Source organism: Vanellus vanellus (genome assembly GCF_965231255.1).
Source record: "Vanellus vanellus genome assembly, chromosome: 22".
NCBI classification, from domain to species: domain Eukaryota; kingdom Metazoa; phylum Chordata; class Aves; order Charadriiformes; family Charadriidae; genus Vanellus; species Vanellus vanellus.
In genome coordinates, this window is record NC_138927.1 from 5,477,389 (window position 1) to 5,495,951 (window position 18,563).

Sequence of the window (18,563 nt, forward strand, 5' to 3'; positions counted from 1 at the left end):
GAGGGGAGTGCAGGAAAGTCTGTACTTCCTCATGGGGAAAGCATTCAAAGTAGCTTCAACAGGGTCAGGCAGCAAAGGGAATCTTGTCCTACCTGAGGTCCTGCGTGCCCCCAAAGAGTAAACAAGAACCACTGTAATGAGCAAGTTGGCATTAACTTTATTCTATCTTCTGTATAATCTTAAGTACATAAGAAAGGTTTTTTCACAAGCCTCAGGAGAAGACGAGTACAAGTCACAGGACAGTCTCAAAATAAAAAAATTGCATATTTTTTTGTAAGTTTTGTCCTAGAGAAAAAGAACATTGACACTTTACAGAGGAAATGCATTTAAGATATGCTTATGCCACCCAAGGCGTTGGAAAAATGAAGGTCAAAGCACGTGCAGCTCCCTTTATGGGTCAGTACAGTACTGTGTCTTAGATCCATCACTCTGCTTCAGGGCCCTGGAACAGAGGCTCCAAGCTTCCACCAAAGTAAAGAGCCAAGCAATGGGGGAAAGGGGAGGCTGAGAGGATTCACTTTACGGGGACTGATTGCAGATAAGGAAGAGAGTGATGAACCGACTTGATCGAACCCGGGTATTTATAATACTGCACTACGGACCCTGGAATGGAGACCCTTCCTCTGCAGAAGGGGACAGGTTCAGAAGAACTGTCCTGGAAGACTGAACCTGAGTTCAGCTGCTCTGAGAAGGAAGCCCTGGGGCAAAGATTCCCTTGTGAGAGCAGAGGGCTTCTGGAATAAGAGGGGCTCAGCTCCAAGCTACCAGCCAGACTGCTGGGGGGGTAACTGCAGTCTTCCCGTGGCACTGGTTAATATAAAGCCTCCTGTCATGGCACAATCAGAAATACACTGAGCTAGTAGGAATGATGAAAGAGAAATTGGGGTGGAATGCTACGGCCCAGGTCCTCAGCCTTTGGTCCAACAAAGCCGTTCCCATGTCCTGTAATGCCACCAACTAGTAAATAGAGCTGGAATTGGCAGCTTCCAGGACCTTCTTGAGACATCTGCCATAGCAACTGGGTACTCTGGACCCTGACACAAACCATTATTTGTTAAAAAGGGGACAACATTCCTCTCTCACATGAACAGTTTGCTTAAAGGCAATACAAAAAAAAAAAACCCAAAACTGAACAACACTCTGAAAGCCAACTGCCAGTACTGGCTGTGAAGTTCACCGAAAATCTGACTTGATCAATTGGTGCAGTTAGATCAGACAAGGGGAGAAAAAAAATACACCTTCCTGCTAATAGATGTGGACAATAACTGACCCGCCACCTACACCAAACCCCAGCCAGAGGTATTTCAGTGATGGCAGGTAGCTGTGTCTCTCGGGTAGAAAAGAAGCAGTTTGAGAGCAGAAAGGTACAAGAAATCTAAGAGAATCATCTGAAAGCAGATTTGTCCCACAGCAGGGCCAGGGGAAGGCATGAGCCTTGGAGCTTTTCTGCTTAGCCAGCAATTTCCGTCACAGTGGTAACCAACTTCTGACCGTTCCACACTGTCTTGAACTGTTCTGGGACAGGGAATTCAGTCTGGAGGATAAAAATAGAAATCTGTTGTCAAAAAGCAGTTTATGACTGAGACCAGTAACTACTCCCACTGCTTTAGGCATTTCTTTTCTTAGCTACATGCCATGTTCCCTCCTGTACCACAAATGGTGCCTGTTTGACTCCCAAAAGATCCCAAGGAAGAAGAAACTCTCACAAAACAGCAAGTATCTCACTGTAAAGACAAACAACTTGATCTGCTGGTTTTAGCATCTGATCATCGTTCACAACTTCCAAGTCTAGAATTGTCCCTCCAGACCTCACTGTAACTGTGACATCCCCTGCAGGGCTCGAAACACAAACCCTGCCCTGCGCTACCCCAACCCCAAACAGACCACAATGACTTCAAAACTTAACACTTACAAAGTCACCGCCCTCTGTGGGAATAAGGACGTTCATCTCTGATGACTTGGCACTGACAATTTCGCAGTCTAGGGAGTTCTTGCTCAGATACACGTGGCAACCGTCTGTCTTGTTGATGGAAATCGTTGGCACTTTACCCATTACCTAGCAGGGTGGTCAAAGCAGCAGTTAGAGGAGCATTAGCTTGAGCGGGGCAATCACAACATTTCTCTTTTGTGCTTGTGTTCAAGCCAAGAGATTTGACTCCAACCCCCCTGTTGCAGACAAACTGGATTCAAGTAGTCCCATCTTTGGCAAAAATACAAAGTTATTTCTTGTTCTCATCTCTTTAGAACAAAACTACAGTGAACACTGGGCAAATTGATCACCAAATCAGACACCAAAACTGGAATCAGAGTAGATTCTACTGCCAGCCTCCTCACAGAAACTAATCCTTTATCTAGAGCCCTGAAACAGAGCTTCAGTGAGGCAAATTTCAGCCCTTTCCCAAGGGCTGGGCAGGGCGAGCTGCAGAGCAGTAGGACAGATGGCGTTTCATGAATGTTTTCCACAGATGCACATTCCTGTTCTGGAAATACAGAACTCAAAGCAGCAGATGCTACAAACACCCTGTTGTACAGTGCAGCAGTCACACTCCAGGCAGAGAACAGGTCACAGGCACTCACCTGAACTTTAACGTCCCTGCTGTTTATGATCTCTACGATGCCCACCACGTCATCAAACACCAGACCTAGCTTCTTACAGTTATCTGCAAAGAAAAGACAGAATAGCTCACAGAAAGGTTTTGGAGATTCAGCTTTCTGCAAACAGACCAGCATACAGAAGCAGTTTTCAGGGTTTCTCCACTTACCGAGGGTGATGGAGTTGATCTTGCCTTTGATTTGGAGTGTACTATTTGTGCACTTGAAAACATATGCTACCTGCTTCAACTCTGTGTCGCTGATTACCAAGTTAGTGGCATTCTCCTGGTTTTCCTGAAAAGGCAGGAAAAACGCACTTTATTTTTGGAATGCAGACCAATGAATCCATGTGAACAGTAGGGCCGTGTGGCCCCTTCTAAAGCAAACTGCATGTACCTTCAGGCAGGTGCCTCTTACAAAAAATGTCTTCAGGAGACCCTCCTTCCCTGCTGCAAACCTCCCGTCCCTCCAACCCACTCATGCCAACACCAGGCACTCACCACTCTCCACTTTTTGCCCTCTAATTCTAGCAATGCAGGTGCCTTCGGAGAGGTTTTTGGGGAGGGATTAGCATTACAGGCTGGTTTGGGAGCAGTGAACGGTTTGGGTCCACTTCTCACTGGACCCCCTTGGTTCTTCAGTGCTGGATTCTTGTGGGTCTTCATGTCATCTGAAACATGTCTTAAGCCTGCAAGAGAAGTCAAACCTGAGCTCCATCTCTCCTCCAAGAATGCAGTTTCACTAACACCACGTATCAGTGATTACAACAATCATCATGATAACATTTTTCAAAATGTAAATAAATTATCGAGACTGGGCCTAAGTTGAGCCCAAGCAGGAGTGACAGCAAGTGAAAGAGGGAGCAAGAAACACTTGACACAATGTTGATGAGAACCCATGATGTAGAACCAGAAGGCACCAGCTCTTCCACACTGCAGCTGGAAAAAGCCCTGAGCCAAGCACCGCGCTTTTGTTTCACGTCTGGCCTGATACGCTTGCCAGGTAACACACAAAAGGGATGTTTTCTGTAAATATGAATAGGTGTAAAATTGCACCTTGTGTACTTGAGACATGCAGGCAACCAAAAGGCTCCCTCTCTCTGTTCCAGCCAGAGATTAACCTCTTGCTACACCTGAGGCTGAAAATTCTAACTCGGATGCGCTCCCTTCATCCCTGTGAACTGCCTCAGGGCTGTTTCTGGCTCCCAGCCTCATCCTCAGACCAGACAGTCATTTGTTACTGCAAGTATACTTCCGAAGCAGGTGTATTGTGAGACCGCAGCAAAACAAGGATTTGCAGCACAACAGTACTCTCGCTCGCGGCTGCCCTCCCTCTGCCACCTATTTCCACCTACCAGAGGTGATGCCTTCTCCCCGATTGATCTGGGCAAAGAGGGCGGAACGGGAGGCAGAGTCATCTGTGCTGCAGCTCGTGGGGGCAGGAGCAGGTGGGGGAGGAGGGCCTGGTGGGGGAGGCGCAGCCCCGGCTGGGGGAGCGGATGGTGATTTAGCCCCTTCTGTTGCTACAGGACCCTGTAAGAGACCAGCAAGAGGAAAGGCAATTGCACAAGGTCCATATCTGCTGCAATAATCATGCAATACTCATCTAAGAGGCTCCTGTGGAGGTAGCCAGCACTTACCATTTTGCTCCAAGTCAGCCCTGTGGTGTGATACTCTTTGATATAGGCCTGCAGCTCTGTCCAGATACTCAGATAAGCTTTCACCCAGTCCACTTGCTTTTTATCACTGAGGACACAAGGAGATCATGAGGAGCGAGCAGGTGCATTTGCCATTAAAACCCAAGGACTACAAACAGTCCTTTACATCTCTCCGCCTCTCAGCCTACAGGCAAGATGCAGCTGAACCAGCACAGCAGCCTCACACTTCCAGCACTGCGTTCTAGCTCCAGTATTAATCTTGCACCTGCAGGCAGAAGGCCACAGGCCTGGTCTGCACTGTAACGCATTTTAATTGAGGAGTCTATTACTTCAAACAAGACCCATTCTTGAGGCACAACATGCTGCCCTGGGAAACATTCAGCCACCAGATGATGCTAAGAGAAGAGCAGCAATACACTTGCTACCAGAGATTCCAGCTGCAACATGAATGCAAGGAATCTTGTCCCTAAGGATCAGGAAAGAACAGCTACATGAAGCTTTATAAACATACCCTGCCTTTAAAGACCAAGGCAGCTGTGGTTAGATACTGAAGTAGCCCCTACACACCCAGTTAGCTGTGGTGTTCAATGACATCTTTAAGAGAGAAGGTGAACTTACACATCCTTGTATTCCTTGAGAATCCGGTTGGTATAAAACATGGCAGCATCAGTCATTTCCTTCACATAAGGACCAGGCTTTGGAGCCTTAAGAAGAAAGAACACATTGGCATGGAGCAGCTGACCAGGAAGCCAGACTCTTCCCAGCAGCCCAAAGAAACCACTTCCCACTGGTGTTCTTACCATGGCCACCCAGCCCAGGGCTGGGATGCTCTCGCTGACTGCTGATAAGTGATTGAACAGTTTGCTACCACGGTTCTTCTCCCTGAAATTCTGCACCACCTGGATTTGCTCTGAAATTGGTTTCAGAAGCGATGAAAATGCATTCTGCAGGACAAGAGGGACGGTAACAGTGAAGAACATTAGTATTGCTCTGGAATGGTTGCACATCCTCATGGGCAGCTCTGCTGAGATGATGGTCACTTGGAGGAAGATTCCAACTGGCACAAGTTACTGCTACAGCTCCTGTCCAGGCTTGACCCTCCCTGCGAGCTGAGCTCAGTCCCACAGCCTAGTTCCTCCAGGGCTGAAGTCATAGCTCCCAACTGGATTGGTACTATGGGAGTACGCCAAGAACTGTGACTCATGTTCAATCCAAGAGACACTGACAAAGCTTGTTAGTAACGAGGACAGAAATAGCATTTGCCTTTCCTGGATTCTTTTGTTCCAAGACAGTTTGTCAAATTTTTCCTTTCCTTTATAAACCCTCAGAGAAAAGGGGTGCTAAGCAGGTTTTTGCAGTTTGGGATCTACAGCCTGCATTACAATTGGAGTTGCAGCAAATTCTCAACTCACCCTATCAAGCTGGACTTCTGGATTTAAGTTACTTCTCAAGTCAATCCAAGCCCTTAATATTTGGATGATAAAAATGGTTTTTGTGTGTTGTTTGCTTGGAATGCTGACCAAAAGCGCTTAGAAGTCTTCTGAGGTGAAAGCAGAGCAGCCAATTAAACAGTTCCAGAGATGCCTCTTAGGAAACTTTTCTTTCCCCTACGATCAGAAATTCTCCTGCTGGTGGCAGCAGTGAGGGACAAATTTGGGCAAAACTTGCTTTTCAAAGCCTTGGCATTTCCTTTTGCTATCCTCTAGATGAAAACAGAGAGGTTCCAAGGACGACCAGACAGGCTACACTTCCAGAAGTTCCAGCCTAGTGCCACTGTCAGGTAACAGGATGGGGAAATTCTTCACCACAAGCAATGAGAGTTCATACATTTTGCATTTTAAACTGGCTTCTCCAGAACTGACTAGACTCCTGCAAGACAGCCTGCACAAAGACCTACACTAGAGTAAGGTGGTTGTTTGTTCATAATCCTTTATTTAAATAATGTGTCAGTGGAATTTGTAAGCAGATTCTCAGACTAAAGGCTATGCAGAGCAGCGTCTCAGCAAGCCTGGGGAAAGATAAACAACACTCCAATGCTGAGTTTGGGGAAAAAAATGCAGATATATTTCAAAGTGAATAGGAAAGTAGCACAGAAATGCAGCTAGCACAATGTAACAGTAGAAGCCATGACTGAGCCACATAATAACTGCAAAGAAAAGCAAGGTGGGATCCTGTTGCTCAGGAAAAACAGTTCTCAGCAGGGAAAAGCCAACGCATTCAGCATCACATTCTCAGTCACACATCCTGCTGAGAAGCAGCAGCCTAGGGTAAAGTGTTAAATTACTTGCTAAGGACAAATCAATCCTAAAAGCCTAGCTATTATTCAGAGGCCATTCAATAGAGACAAGTGTCTGTTATACTTTAGGAGGAGTTTAATGCCTCAAAGTCTATAAGCATCACATAATGAAAAGTGCCCTCTAAGCAAATCCCACTGTGGCTCCTGTCTCAGACAAGTTCCTGTCTGCAGGTTGCAGCTGAGGGAACAGTGATTGTGCAGTGCTGGTGCCAGGTGAAACTCGAGACAGACGCTTTGAGATGACACTCACAAGCTGCTCTGACAGCTACAGAAAACCTGTTGCTCTAATGACTGGAAAATGCCAGTTCTGCAGCTCTAAGAATCAATGTCCGGAATTCTGCCCAGTACAGGCTGAGTACCCGCAACAGTTCACGCTTTCAGCAAGTCCCACTTCAGGGATGCAAGTGCCTCCAGTCCTAATCTGGTTCCTCTTCTGGAGCAACTCTAATGGCCTAGATTCCCCTACACTTGCAGTCATCCCTGACTCTGAGGTAAGGGTGTACAAGGTTTCTCATGAGTGATTTCCCAGACTTACCTCTGATGGCTGCTGATGTTGAGATGCCATCACCAGAAGAGCCCTCTCACTCATCAAGCCTGCATGAACCATCTCAGCCTAAGAATAGAGAGAAACATGAGGGAGCTTCCCTTGTACCGAGCGTAACGCTGTCATTCAAGCTCCTGCTGCCCACAGTTCCTTGTCTATAAGAAAGCAGCTATGCTGATCTCAAAGCACATATTCTTGGAGACACCAATCCTCAGAGAAAACTTACAAGAGTGTAGCAGGTCTTGGGCTGGGTAGTTTATAGGCCTCCTAAAGGCATGCGCCAAAGTCCATAAAGAGATCTAGGCACCTAACTAACAAAGATTTCAAGAAGTAGGTTTGATTCATAGTGTGTGTAGGTGGCAATCTGCTGGAGGTTATCTGGGCATCTGCATCTCTTTTGAATCCTCAGGGATTATAAACATCCTAGAATACAGAGCTAAAGGAATGCAAACACTGACAGCAAACTTGGCCCTTAACAGCCCTGAAGAACAAGCAGCATCAATTTATAGCGGAGGGAGAATATGGGTCCTTACATGCTTCTGCACATCCCCGCCAACTTCTTTGCTGATCTTGATGTATTCAGCTACTGGGCCAGCCAGAAGGGCATCGAAAGCCTGCACGTACTGAGCCACTCCTGCAGAGAAGGAACCAGAGCACAGGCATCACTGAGAGGCACAGGGTGGGCTCCTGGACTGGGAGCACTCACACAAACGCACTGCATTCCTGGGCCATATCTCCCAACCACTCCACACTCAACATTCCCCCCAGCTCACGTTGGGGGGAAGGTCACAGGAGGCTCAGCCCGATGCACGCAGCTGAACGCAGATGAGGGAAGCGTTGCAGCCACAGGAAGCCCTTATCTTAGCAAGACAGTAACCGCAGGCCTCTCTGCGTTTGCGCAGCATCTGCTGTGAAACTCACTTCCCCTCTGTGCACAGCCAGTTCATCTAACAACCCTTTGCATGCCCTGCACAAGGACCATCCCCTCTGCAACAGCTACTGCTGATGTCCGACACCGCCACACTGCCCAGCTGACGCTTCAGCCCAGGGACTCCCATGGGGCGACACTGCTGGGGAGGTGCTTTGGGCCTTACCTTTGGAAGAGCCATCTCCACACATGCCAGGTCCTTGGCACACCGTCTCCAGGCGCTCCACAGCCTTCTCCAACCGTTCAACCAGTCTTTCCATATCTGCTGCTGTCCACAACCTGCACAGACAGAACACAATTGTTTGTGTCCTCTGACAACATGAAACTTGTAAGCCAAACACTTAAGAGGGTTTATCAGCTGTCTGGTACAAGCTCTACCAGTTCCAGAAGAATAATTTCTACCTAGCTCTGCACCCTGATGATGGGCAGCAGGGTACCCTCAGATTAGCAGGGACATTCGGATTACACAACAGCCATGCACACAACCACTTTTTATTGCCACTGTCGCTCCTTAATGGCCACATGGTCTTACTCCATTGCAAGGACTTCTTACACATATAAAGATATTGAAACTTACATCTTCTAACCTTTTATTGACAGCACTCAATAAAACAAAGGTCTGCACAGAATCTCACTGCAGTCAGTTCTTGGCCAAAGTCCCAGCTGTGACCATATAGCAAATCAAGTACGACTGCTTCGCTGGAAGTTCATGCACTCCAGGTTAGAACTCGTGGCTTTGATTCTGCAAATACATCCACAGGGACCTCCCGGAGTCTTGAATTCCTCCAAGGATCATCTACAATTCCAGCATTGCTACAGCACAGAGCATCAGCGTACAAAAAGAGCCACCCTGGCACACACTAAGATGAGCAGCTGCACAAGCTCTGAAGGCATAGCTGCTTCCACAACAATGCGCCCCTGTTCATCCTCTCCCTCTACAGGCTTTGGTATCTGAACTGCAGAATCTACTCTGCAAGCACTGCACAGGAAGGAGATTTAGGCACATAAGTCATTTGAAGCATCTCATCTGGAAAAGTCTTAAGTGTCATATAAACTTTCCATTAATTACTGCTTTGCAGAGACTCTGCACCGAAGAGCAAGACAAGTCACGCTCCAAGCACACTAATGCACAGGGAATGCAGGCAGGGAGTAGCAAGTCACCAACTGCATTTTTATCTTATCACCACTCATCAAAAGATTTTACAATGTGAATCACAATTACGGCCTGGACACAGCTTCCTTCTTATTGCAACAGCCTGCAAGAGCTCAAAACCCTGCCTGAAGGAGAATGTCTTTCCCAACGCGTTCCCCAGCCTACCCAAAAAGGAAGACAGGGTTTACTCAGCCACATCGACAAACTGATACTAGATCTCCCTCAGAAATGAAACCTGAAGTTCTAATTAGGGTTTTGCTTTTGCTCACAAGCCTTCTCAGCCCTGCTCCAAAGTGCATGTTTTCACCCAATTTCCAGAGGATGTGGGGCAGATCCAGCATTAGTCACAAGCAGCACTGATGTCACAAGACAAATAATGCCATTTTCTACCCCTTTTTCGGCTGCTTGCATCAGGAGAAGCAGCACTGATGGAAGAGGGGGCCAGGGGAGAGGCCATCCCCCTTCCAAGAGGAAGAGAGCGGTTTCCTCCTCAGTGCAAGGGTGAGCCAGAGGAGATACTGTGCATAAAACACAACAGCAGTGACTGGATGGCTTCCAGATACAAAAAACTTCAGAGAGGCTGAAATTTGTGGGCGGTCACCCATATAATCAACAGTAATGAATACCTCTTTTTTTATTCTGTACAATGTAGAAATCCTGACCACAGGATCGTCAGCGCTCTGCTGCAGCCGAGGACGACGCATCCAGAATGGGGCTCACGTCTTCAAGTGGGAGCGCAGCCAAGAGCAGGGCTCTGCCTCCCCCGCTCTCAGCACTCTAAAAGAAGGGTGTTTTTTTTCCCCCCAAAAGAGCCACCTGTTAAGGAAACTCTCCTATGCTTCAAGAGGGCAGCAAGATAGAGGGCTGTAACGCAGGGGTTTCAGGAAGGACACCAGGTTTACAGAGCGCTGGGCAGACAAAGCTGCTGTTCTGCACCACTGATCCCCACCACATTCCACGCGAGGCTCTAATCTGATCAGCCCCATTACCGAGTCGCAAACTGCATTTCAAATCAGGATTACAAACCAGAAAATACAGATGGAAAGCTGCTTCTGACCCCCAGCAATAAAACATGCTGTTGCGAGGAGCATATTGCACCAGTTCTAGATACGCTGTCGGGATTAACGTCCTTTAACAAGAAAGTGTTGCCCGAGATTCAGATTCCCTCCAGTCTCGTTGCCGTTTGACACGTCCTTCCTGGGCCTCAGTGGGTTTCCCTGACAGAAGCCATAAACTCACAGTGCTCGATACCAGCTTTGTAAACCTAGCACTATCTGGCAGATGGTGAACTCATTTTAATTTCTGTTTAATGGGCAGCATTAGGACAACTCGCAGGATAAGTAACTTGGTAAATTGGCAGCAAAATCAGAACGAAGTGCAGGCAGCACAAAGTCCTAGAGCAGGTACCTATATCTCAGTCACCCCTCGCTAAAGCTATCTTGACTCACCCTTACTATGCTCTTTGCCCTGTGGATGCAGCTCTTTCTGCTATCTACATACCCATCCAAAATGAAAGAAAAAGACTTAGTTGTAACTACCATCAACAGCCAGAGTCTGCAATCCAGAGAGATTAGTGTTTAGCAAGGAAAAAAAAAAATTCAAATGATCACAAAGTGGACCTGCTTGGGCTCTAAGTAGTGTTTTGTCTATTAATCACTCTGAATGCAGAATAATTTGTCAGTAAGTAACAAACTAACTTGACAGATCTCAGTAATAAAATGGGATCTCATTTGACTTCTTTAAAGAGGAAGTTGAGACACACAGATCATTGGAGAGTCATTTTGTTCAGCACATTGTCCTGTGCTCAGGAGGAACACGAAAGGCTTTCATGCTATGCTGTGCAGCGGGGGGTTAGAGTTGTCCAGCTGACAGAAGTGGAGTTGAGATGAAGCTCTCCCTTTTGGGACTATAATGCAGGATTTAAATCTAGGTCTTGTTTAAATTCAATTGAACTTTGATTACCAATGGAGCAGAAGCTATGGACTCGCAGCAAACGCACATTTCACCCTGGGCCAGAAAGTCCATTCATTTTCATAGCGCATTTGGTTAGTCTATTAACGAGCCTTTACTTCCATCAAAGCTTGGGAACATGATTTTGAACACGCTGTACAGCAAACAGGCTTTCATCTACACCTAGACTGTTTTGATATACTGAGCAGAGCAATAAAGGGAAGGGATTTTATTTGTAAAAACATGAGCTATTCCAAAGCCGATCCTGTACAACACCACAGTGAGAGGAGTTTCCTGTTTGGAGAGTATCAAGGAGTCGGCATGTCCCAGCCAAAGGCGAGTCCCCAGAGGAGTGAGCAAGTTCTCATAAACCCAGTATAAATGAAACTCTTCCGGTTGTCTGAGACAGCACACTAACCTGAGTCCTCATTTAGACACTCTGGAAGACACAAATGTTAGTTTTATAGCCAAAGCAAGTCAAACCTACGCCTCTGTTCAGATTCAGCTGTTATGAAGGCCGACAAACTGCAGTCAGCAACATGAAATTTGCATCAGCTACTTCCTGTTTCTACAGGCAAAAGGGATAAAGATGGGACAACTAAATTAAGAACATACCACAATTTATTTCTGAGATGACACTGGAATATCTCAGGGGATCAACTACCAGATGACTTCCAACATTTAGATCTTCCAAAAGCCCAAAGAATTATTTTTATTTTTTTTAAACAGTTCAGCTTATCAAGAAAGGAACTGTGTGAAGCAAGACAGGACTCAAATGCCCGATTTTAGTCAGTTGTCAGGACCAGCCACAAACACAAGACAGCTATTGCTACTTCCAGCGGCTGCCAAGACAGAGATCTCTGCTGTTTATAGTACAACAATACTTGTTGACATTGCTCCAGAACCCATGGTGTCTACTTCTGGTATTTCAGATCTACTTTATTTAGAAAACCAAAAGCGCTTCCAAAAAAAAAAAAAAAAAAATCCCTCTGGACCCTACTTAAGCTCTCTCAAATAACAAATCCTACTGAAGTCTTTAAAAATGTTATTTGGCATTTTTACTCAAGCACTAAGAGATGGTTAAAGGATCACTTCGCTCCGCACTAGAGCAAGCGCAAGGACTCCTTGTTCATCACAATTATGTGAAACAGGAGATTTGCACTTGCCAGACTGTTGCTATGCTCCTCTCATTTCCATTCCCCGTCAGGGCGATGAATCCACCAGGGAAGTAACAGAGGATCTCAGATCTAAGCTAAATTGGATACAGTACCAAGCTCCATATCAGGAATTCAGAGCATTGAACCTCGTCAGCATCCCTCCTGAGCTATGCCTGCTCAAGCAGAGGCTGCTTGGCTGAACTTTGTTACATGAATAATAGGGGGTATTTTTGGCTTTCAGAAAGCTCAGCAATTTTCTGGGGACACAAGGATCGCCTCAGGAAGAGAAAGGGAGTACCGCAGTTTCTCGAGGTCACCGATTCCTGGTTTTTCAGCAATCTGCATCTACAGCCCAGGTCTTGGGGAATTCCAGAACCTGACGTGACCTGACACATGAAACGCCCGTGTTGGGTTTTTTTTTCATTTCACTTTCACAAAATCCAAAGCAATCAGTTACACATTTACCCCATCCTAATCACCACCAAAATGCAAAAGAGAAGTCAGCAACAGGCTAAAGCCAAGAGCTACCCCCGGCCCAGTGAGACGGAGAGAGTACCTGGCAGCAGGAAGCACAAACTACACAAATATCCTCGCTTGAGGCTGCGGCAAGTCAGTCCTGTGGCAGAAAGGTGGATATGTCACCTGGGCACACACACCCCTCCCTCTGTGAGTCACCCAGGCGCTGCCGGCCCCGGGAACCTACCGGCCCCCCCGCTCACCACATCACCGGGGAGAGGCGGCTCTGGACCGAAAACCGCCGGCAGACCCCGACCCCTTCCTTTTCAGTGGACAGAACCACAGCGGGCAGGATCAAACACCTCTCGCCGGGATTGTGGGGGCAGGTACCGGCCCCCAGCCCGCCCCTCCACCGGGACGACGTACCGGGATTTACCGACCCCGGTAATTTGCGTCCCCCGGGCAGAATTCGGGCGCAGAGACTCCCCCATGGGCCGGGCAGGAAGCGCCTCCGCTCCGCGCAGAAATCCCCGGTGGGGGCGGCAGGCCCCGGTAACAGCCGCGTCGGGGAGTTTTCACCGTTCCGTGACTAAATTAACCCGAAACCTCCACGTTTAACGGGTTTACCCCCAGCAGCCGGACAGGAGCCCCTCCCGCCTCCCTGTGCCCGCCCAGCGCGGCCCCGGCAGCCGGACAGAGCTCCCCTCCCCAACCCGGGTGGGCCCGACCCCTCACCGGCGCCCCCCGACCAGCCCCGGGGCCCGGCGCGGCCGTTGGTGACTGCCTCCCCGGGAGTCTCCTCCCGCCGATACCGGCCTCGGAGCATAGCCCGCAGCCCCAACGCGGAGTACCCTCCCTCCTTTCGTCCCCCGCACCGGCGCTCACCTCCCCGCCGCTCCCGCTCCGGCGCCGCCCAGCACCCCCCGCGCCCGCTGCTTCCGGCCCCCGCCCCGCGCGCCGGAAGTGCGCACGGCGCGGCGCGGCGCCGGCGGGGAGGAGCTTCGGTCAAACACCGCCCTGTGATTGGCAAATGGGATTTGAGGGCGTGGTCGGAGAGGGCGGGTGTGGTGTTGGAGGGGCGGGGTCTCGCTTGGGGGTGGGGCCACGGAGGTGCTGGGAGGCCGAGGGTCTGGTAGGGGCCCAGGACTTCCAGGGGGGACGGGCACCCCCGGAGAGGCGCTGGGGGGCTCCCGGATTCCCGAGGTCCCCACAGAGGGGCTGGGGAGGCCTGAGAGCTCCCCACGGGGACAGCTGGAACCCCCCCAGGGCAGGTCTGGGGGAGGTCTGCACACCCCTCAGGAGGGGCTGTTGGGGCAGTGGGGTCCTCTGGAGGTCTGGGACCCCCTGAGAGGGGTTGGGGGTGGTTTGGGGTGCTGGGAGGGGGCGGGCACCCCTGGGAGAGGGGTTAGGCTGGAGGTTGGAGGTTGGGGCCCTAGAGATGTGGCTGGGGGATGCACTCTGGGCCCCCAGGGTGGGGGCTAGATGGGATAAGCTCCCCCCCCCGGGGAAGGGGATCTTCCCGGCCTTGCAGGGGCAGAACTTGGCTGGGGAGCGGGATGGCCTGGGCTGGGGCTAGGAGGAGGTGGAAGGGAGACATCGAATCCTCCAGAATTGCATCTGACTGTGTCAAGGGGGGCTGAGGTCAAGTCCCCTCTGAGCTGCGTGTGGTGGGTGCGAGATGGGAGAAAGGTGCCGCTGGGGAACTGCTGACGATCGAAAGAGCTACACCCTCAGCTCCTGGGGTAAATCCTGGGGGGCTCTGGACCCGTGGTGCTCTGTGGTTGTCATTGCTGGCTCTGTGCAGCAAAGATGGTTTTACTTTTGGTGTGTGCTGGCTCATCCCAAATGTCAAACAACTCCTACGAGGCTCCCGTGCTTCCCCCAGTACAGAGCACTTTGGACCCTTGTGCTCGCAGACCCTCTTTGATCCGAGGGTCTTGAAGCACTTGGCAGAGTGTGGATAAATATTGTTGTCCCAGGTTTGTTGCTGGAGAGACCAAGAACAGGGTGGCCAAGGGAAAAATAGTTTGCAGTCAGGAAGAGGTCTGTGTAATCAAGATGGGATTGTTCCCACAGAAGGCTCCGCTGTCTGCTTTTACCATTAGGGCAGGGCTTGCTCTAAAAAGGTGTTTGCTGCCACTGTTAGAGAAAGGGCAGCAGTTGTCCCTGCCTACTGTGAGGGACCTGGACCTTTGCTCTGCATTTTTGGGTGCCAGCAGCCCCGGGGAGGGAGTTGAAGCTGTCCTGGGAGCCTGGGTCTGTGCAGACAAACAGACAGAGCGCCTGTCCCGGCGAGGGCTGGGACATGTTGACAGGATAGGAAGGAGGAGAAAACTCAGCAGGTCGGCTGACTTTACCACTGCTTCCTGCCCTCTGCTCCGCTACCATAGATGGTCACGTTTGCTGCAGCGCGGACTGGAAGTGGGGCCCGTCCACCGCCGAAGCGGAGATCCGGACTACATCTGTGGGATCCCAGCCGGGGCAGGCGGGATCCACCAAAGGCTGGGAGAGGAATTGCCAGGAGCGTGGCTCTGCTGACATCTAGTGAGGTTGTCTCCTCTGGTTTCATGCTGCCTGCAAGCTGGGGAGGCGTTCAAAACCTTTTGAGGGTTTGATTTTTCTGAGCAGCCAGTGGATAGGAGTTGTGTGTCTTCTTGGTGAAGACACAACTCACCACTATCGCCCCTCCCCTCCGTGCAGCCCCCCCCCAGCCCTCAGATGCTGGCCTGGCAAAGCAGAGGGAGCCAAGCAGGACCTGAACCACTGCCCTCACATCATCCTTCCCAGTTAGGCTAAAGCAGAGACGAGCAGCTCCCTGCAGTCACCAACGCCGTTTGCCTGGTTTTCTTGCCTCGTTTTGCACCCTACCAACACCTGATCTGCCTCTTGCAGCTTTCTCCATCATGATCGGACACTTTAAGATTGATTGACATGATGCAAAATAGAAAATAAGATACAACTTCTTTTCCATGCAGTCAATGACATATTTTATAGCACCCTATAGTGGTCACAGTAGTGAAGGACCAGCCACGTCCTGCCTCACTGGTGGGAGGGCAGCAGGAATCCTGGTGGGCAGCACAGGCCATCCTCCCCAGCTGCATCCGTGAGGAGAAAGCGAGGCTGGGGAGAGGAACTAGAAATAACCGGAGAACAGGGTAAGGAAGAGCACTGCTCACTGCGGATATCACAATCCAGCCCCAGGCCAGTGTGTTTGCTTCTGGGGTGGGTCTGTTCATCTGAGTGTGGTTCCTGAAAGAACAAAGATCAAGTTCCTGGTAAGGCTGGGTCACAGAAGAGCTGCCTGTTTACAGGAGGACTGTAAACCAGGTCAGTGCTCTGTGGGAGATCCCAGTGCCTGTAAACCATGCCAGCCTGTGCCCATCACTGTCCTGTCTCCAGGGAAAAGCTTACAGCTTCCCAATGCTGATGCCAGGTGGTTGGTGCCTCGTCTCCCTTTCCTCCAAGTGTTGTGGGGATATTTGCTCTTTTTTTTTAGCCATGAAATGGCTAAATGTGTTCCCCAGACAGCACCCTTTGGCTTGTTGCAGCTGAAGGAGAGCACTTGTCCCTGCTCTGTTGTGGCGAGGAGGACACTTGTCTGAGCTCCAGCCCAGGTCCTTGTGGTGCTCAGCAACCTCTGACTCCTCTGCAGGAGCAAACGCAGTCCTGGCAGGGGCTAAGGCAGTCCTGTGCTTTCTGAGCCACCTCTGGTTAAGGTTAAGCCTGAGTGCTGGCCTGCATTCAGCATTTCATTCCCAGCAAAGCTTCATTCCTGGGAAAAGGCGCTAGGTTTTGTTTGGTTTTTTTGGGGGGTAGCAGGAAACCGTCTTGCCCCATCAGTTTCTGGCTGTGTATTGGCTGCTTACATCCTTGGAAACAGTGGTTTTGCAAAACATTAACTAAAGCCCACCAAACCAGGTCAGTAGCCTTCAGTCTCTATTTGCAGAAAAAGTGAGTGACCTCAGCTGGGCGGCACAGACAAGGTGACCCCTGGGGACAGCTGTACCCAGGAATGCCTCCTCCGTCCTGTGCCCCTCGAGCTGCTCAGCTGGCTTTGGTTAACTCTGCCTTCCCCAGCTGGTGATGGAGCCCAGCCCGCCTGGGAGTCAGTGTGCCAGGGAGGTGGACCTGCTTGCCATGACCTGCTTGCCAGCACCTCTGTCCCAAGCGTAGTCCTGCTGCGGCAATCCTGCTTCTCTCCAGAGCTTCCCAGGCTGAGCTAATTTCCAGCTGGATCTGTTCCCTGATCCAGCCCCCCGGAGACTGTACCGGGGTGGCTGTGCTGTGAGATACCCCTTTCCATGGGACCCCATGCTTGGTTCAGCTTAAAGGCTCCGTGAAACCAGCCCTGGGCCGTTTCTGCTGCAGTGTGGGACACATGGGTCCCTCTAACCCAGAGGCCAAGGGAAAACTGCAGTGAAAAGCACCAGCAGTGGTTTGAATGTTTCATAAATCTCTTCCTGCTGTGAGATAACCCCAAGACTCTTTGCCCTTTCCCTGGGGATAAGGAGGGGGGTTATTCCTTGCCCTCTGCAAGGAACAACTTTTCACACTTCCACTTATGTCCCGTAGGGTAAACAGACACAGCATGGCCACTCTCGCCTTGGGGACTGCCCCTCCTGCTGCCTCTGTCTGCCCTGTCCAAGGAGTGTGGTGGAAACCTGTCTTTTGGCAAAGCCTCTCTTGGTGACAAACAGAGGATATAAGTAAAATTTTGCAGATTGACGTGCTGCCCTTTGGAGGCCACGACTGATGTTTGCTTGGTTTTGTTCCCTCCACAGTCACCTCCCGGGATGAGTGCCCTGTGGTTGGGGTGAACATCTGGCTGTGCCCCATCACCTCCCGGCCCGCTCTCTGCCTTCCCCCTGGCACATCCAGCCCTGATGGCAAGTCACTGTCTCACCTCAGTGCTGCCCTGTGGTGTGAAACACCCCTCTGAAAACTTTGGGCTGCAAAAGAGGCAGAGATGTCCACCAGTCTGGGCTCAGCCCCACGCACTGGGTGCTGGCACTCATCAGGTTTCCCCAGGGCTCAAGGTGAGCCTTGCAGCTAGACCAGAGGCCCTGGGAAGTGTACAGGGTGCAGTAACATACTCTGATGAGTGTCAGTGTAGAGAGGGGTGACCGCAGCAGCTTGCCCTCCCTGCTGAGCGAGCCCCGAGTGCTGGGACATGGCCCTGCACCCCTGCTGGGCTATTTCTACGAGCCCCACTGCTCACACGCGCCTTCACCAATGCACAATGAAAAGCTCTTTCCCTTGTGAACAGAAGGTTCCCTGAGCAGAACAGAAATCCTCTGCTCCCTTCCAGCATGGGCAGCGGTTCCCCCCACGTTCAGGGGAAGGCTCCCCAAGCCCCTGGCACCAGATGGGTAACCCCTACCCATTAAAGCCCATCATCTGGGAATCGGGGCTGATTCCCAGCACCCACATATGGTTTCCGAGCAGCACAGCCCCAGCCCATATGCCATTACAGGCATCAGCTCAGCAGGTGCTGAGCGGGCAGCTGACACCCTGCATTTTCCACCTTCTGGCTTTGATTTCACAGGGCCACTGCTGCCCATACATCAGCCCCAACACATGGCTCACCCGGCCGGCACGGAGGACACAGCAGTGATGTAACTCCAGCTCTGCAGGGAGGTGCTTCACAGATGCTTGGGTGCATTTGCTTCATCATCAAGGTTAGTGTGGATTAAGCTGTAGCACAGCTGCTGCTGGAGGCCAGCTGTAGGTACAGGCAGCATCTCCCCAGGCAGTTCTGGCTGGGAAGATTTCCCATGCCAGAGAGGCTTTCTTCATGCTTGGAGTGAAAGCCCTCTGTAATCACAACTGA

The 18,563-nt window shown here is 50.5% G+C and overlaps 1 protein-coding gene and 1 long non-coding RNA gene across 2 annotated transcripts; one reads left to right on the forward strand and one right to left on the reverse strand.

Annotated features, from left to right (window-relative positions):
- Window positions 1-134: 134 nt before the first annotated feature.
- Window positions 135-13,652, reverse strand: CAP1 (cyclase associated actin cytoskeleton regulatory protein 1). The gene is made up of 13 exons (XM_082494179.1): window positions 13,619-13,652; window positions 8,184-8,296; window positions 7,623-7,723; window positions 7,081-7,158; window positions 5,050-5,193; window positions 4,868-4,953; window positions 4,232-4,337; window positions 3,947-4,124; window positions 3,093-3,280; window positions 2,763-2,886; window positions 2,578-2,660; window positions 1,913-2,056; window positions 135-1,534 (listed from the first exon to the last, which is right to left on the reverse strand). The coding sequence occupies exons 2-13, from the start codon at window positions 8,275-8,277 to the stop codon at window positions 1,451-1,453; spliced, it is 1,410 nt and encodes a 469-aa protein (XP_082350305.1). The 5' UTR covers window positions 8,278-8,296; window positions 13,619-13,652; the 3' UTR covers window positions 135-1,450.
- Window positions 13,653-13,834: 182 nt separating this feature from the next.
- Window positions 13,835-17,369, forward strand: LOC309680555. The gene is made up of 3 exons (XR_014269959.1): window positions 13,835-13,865; window positions 15,124-15,282; window positions 17,306-17,369. It is a non-coding gene; the product is annotated as an uncharacterized lncRNA (long non-coding RNA).
- Window positions 17,370-18,563: the final 1,194 nt, after the last annotated feature.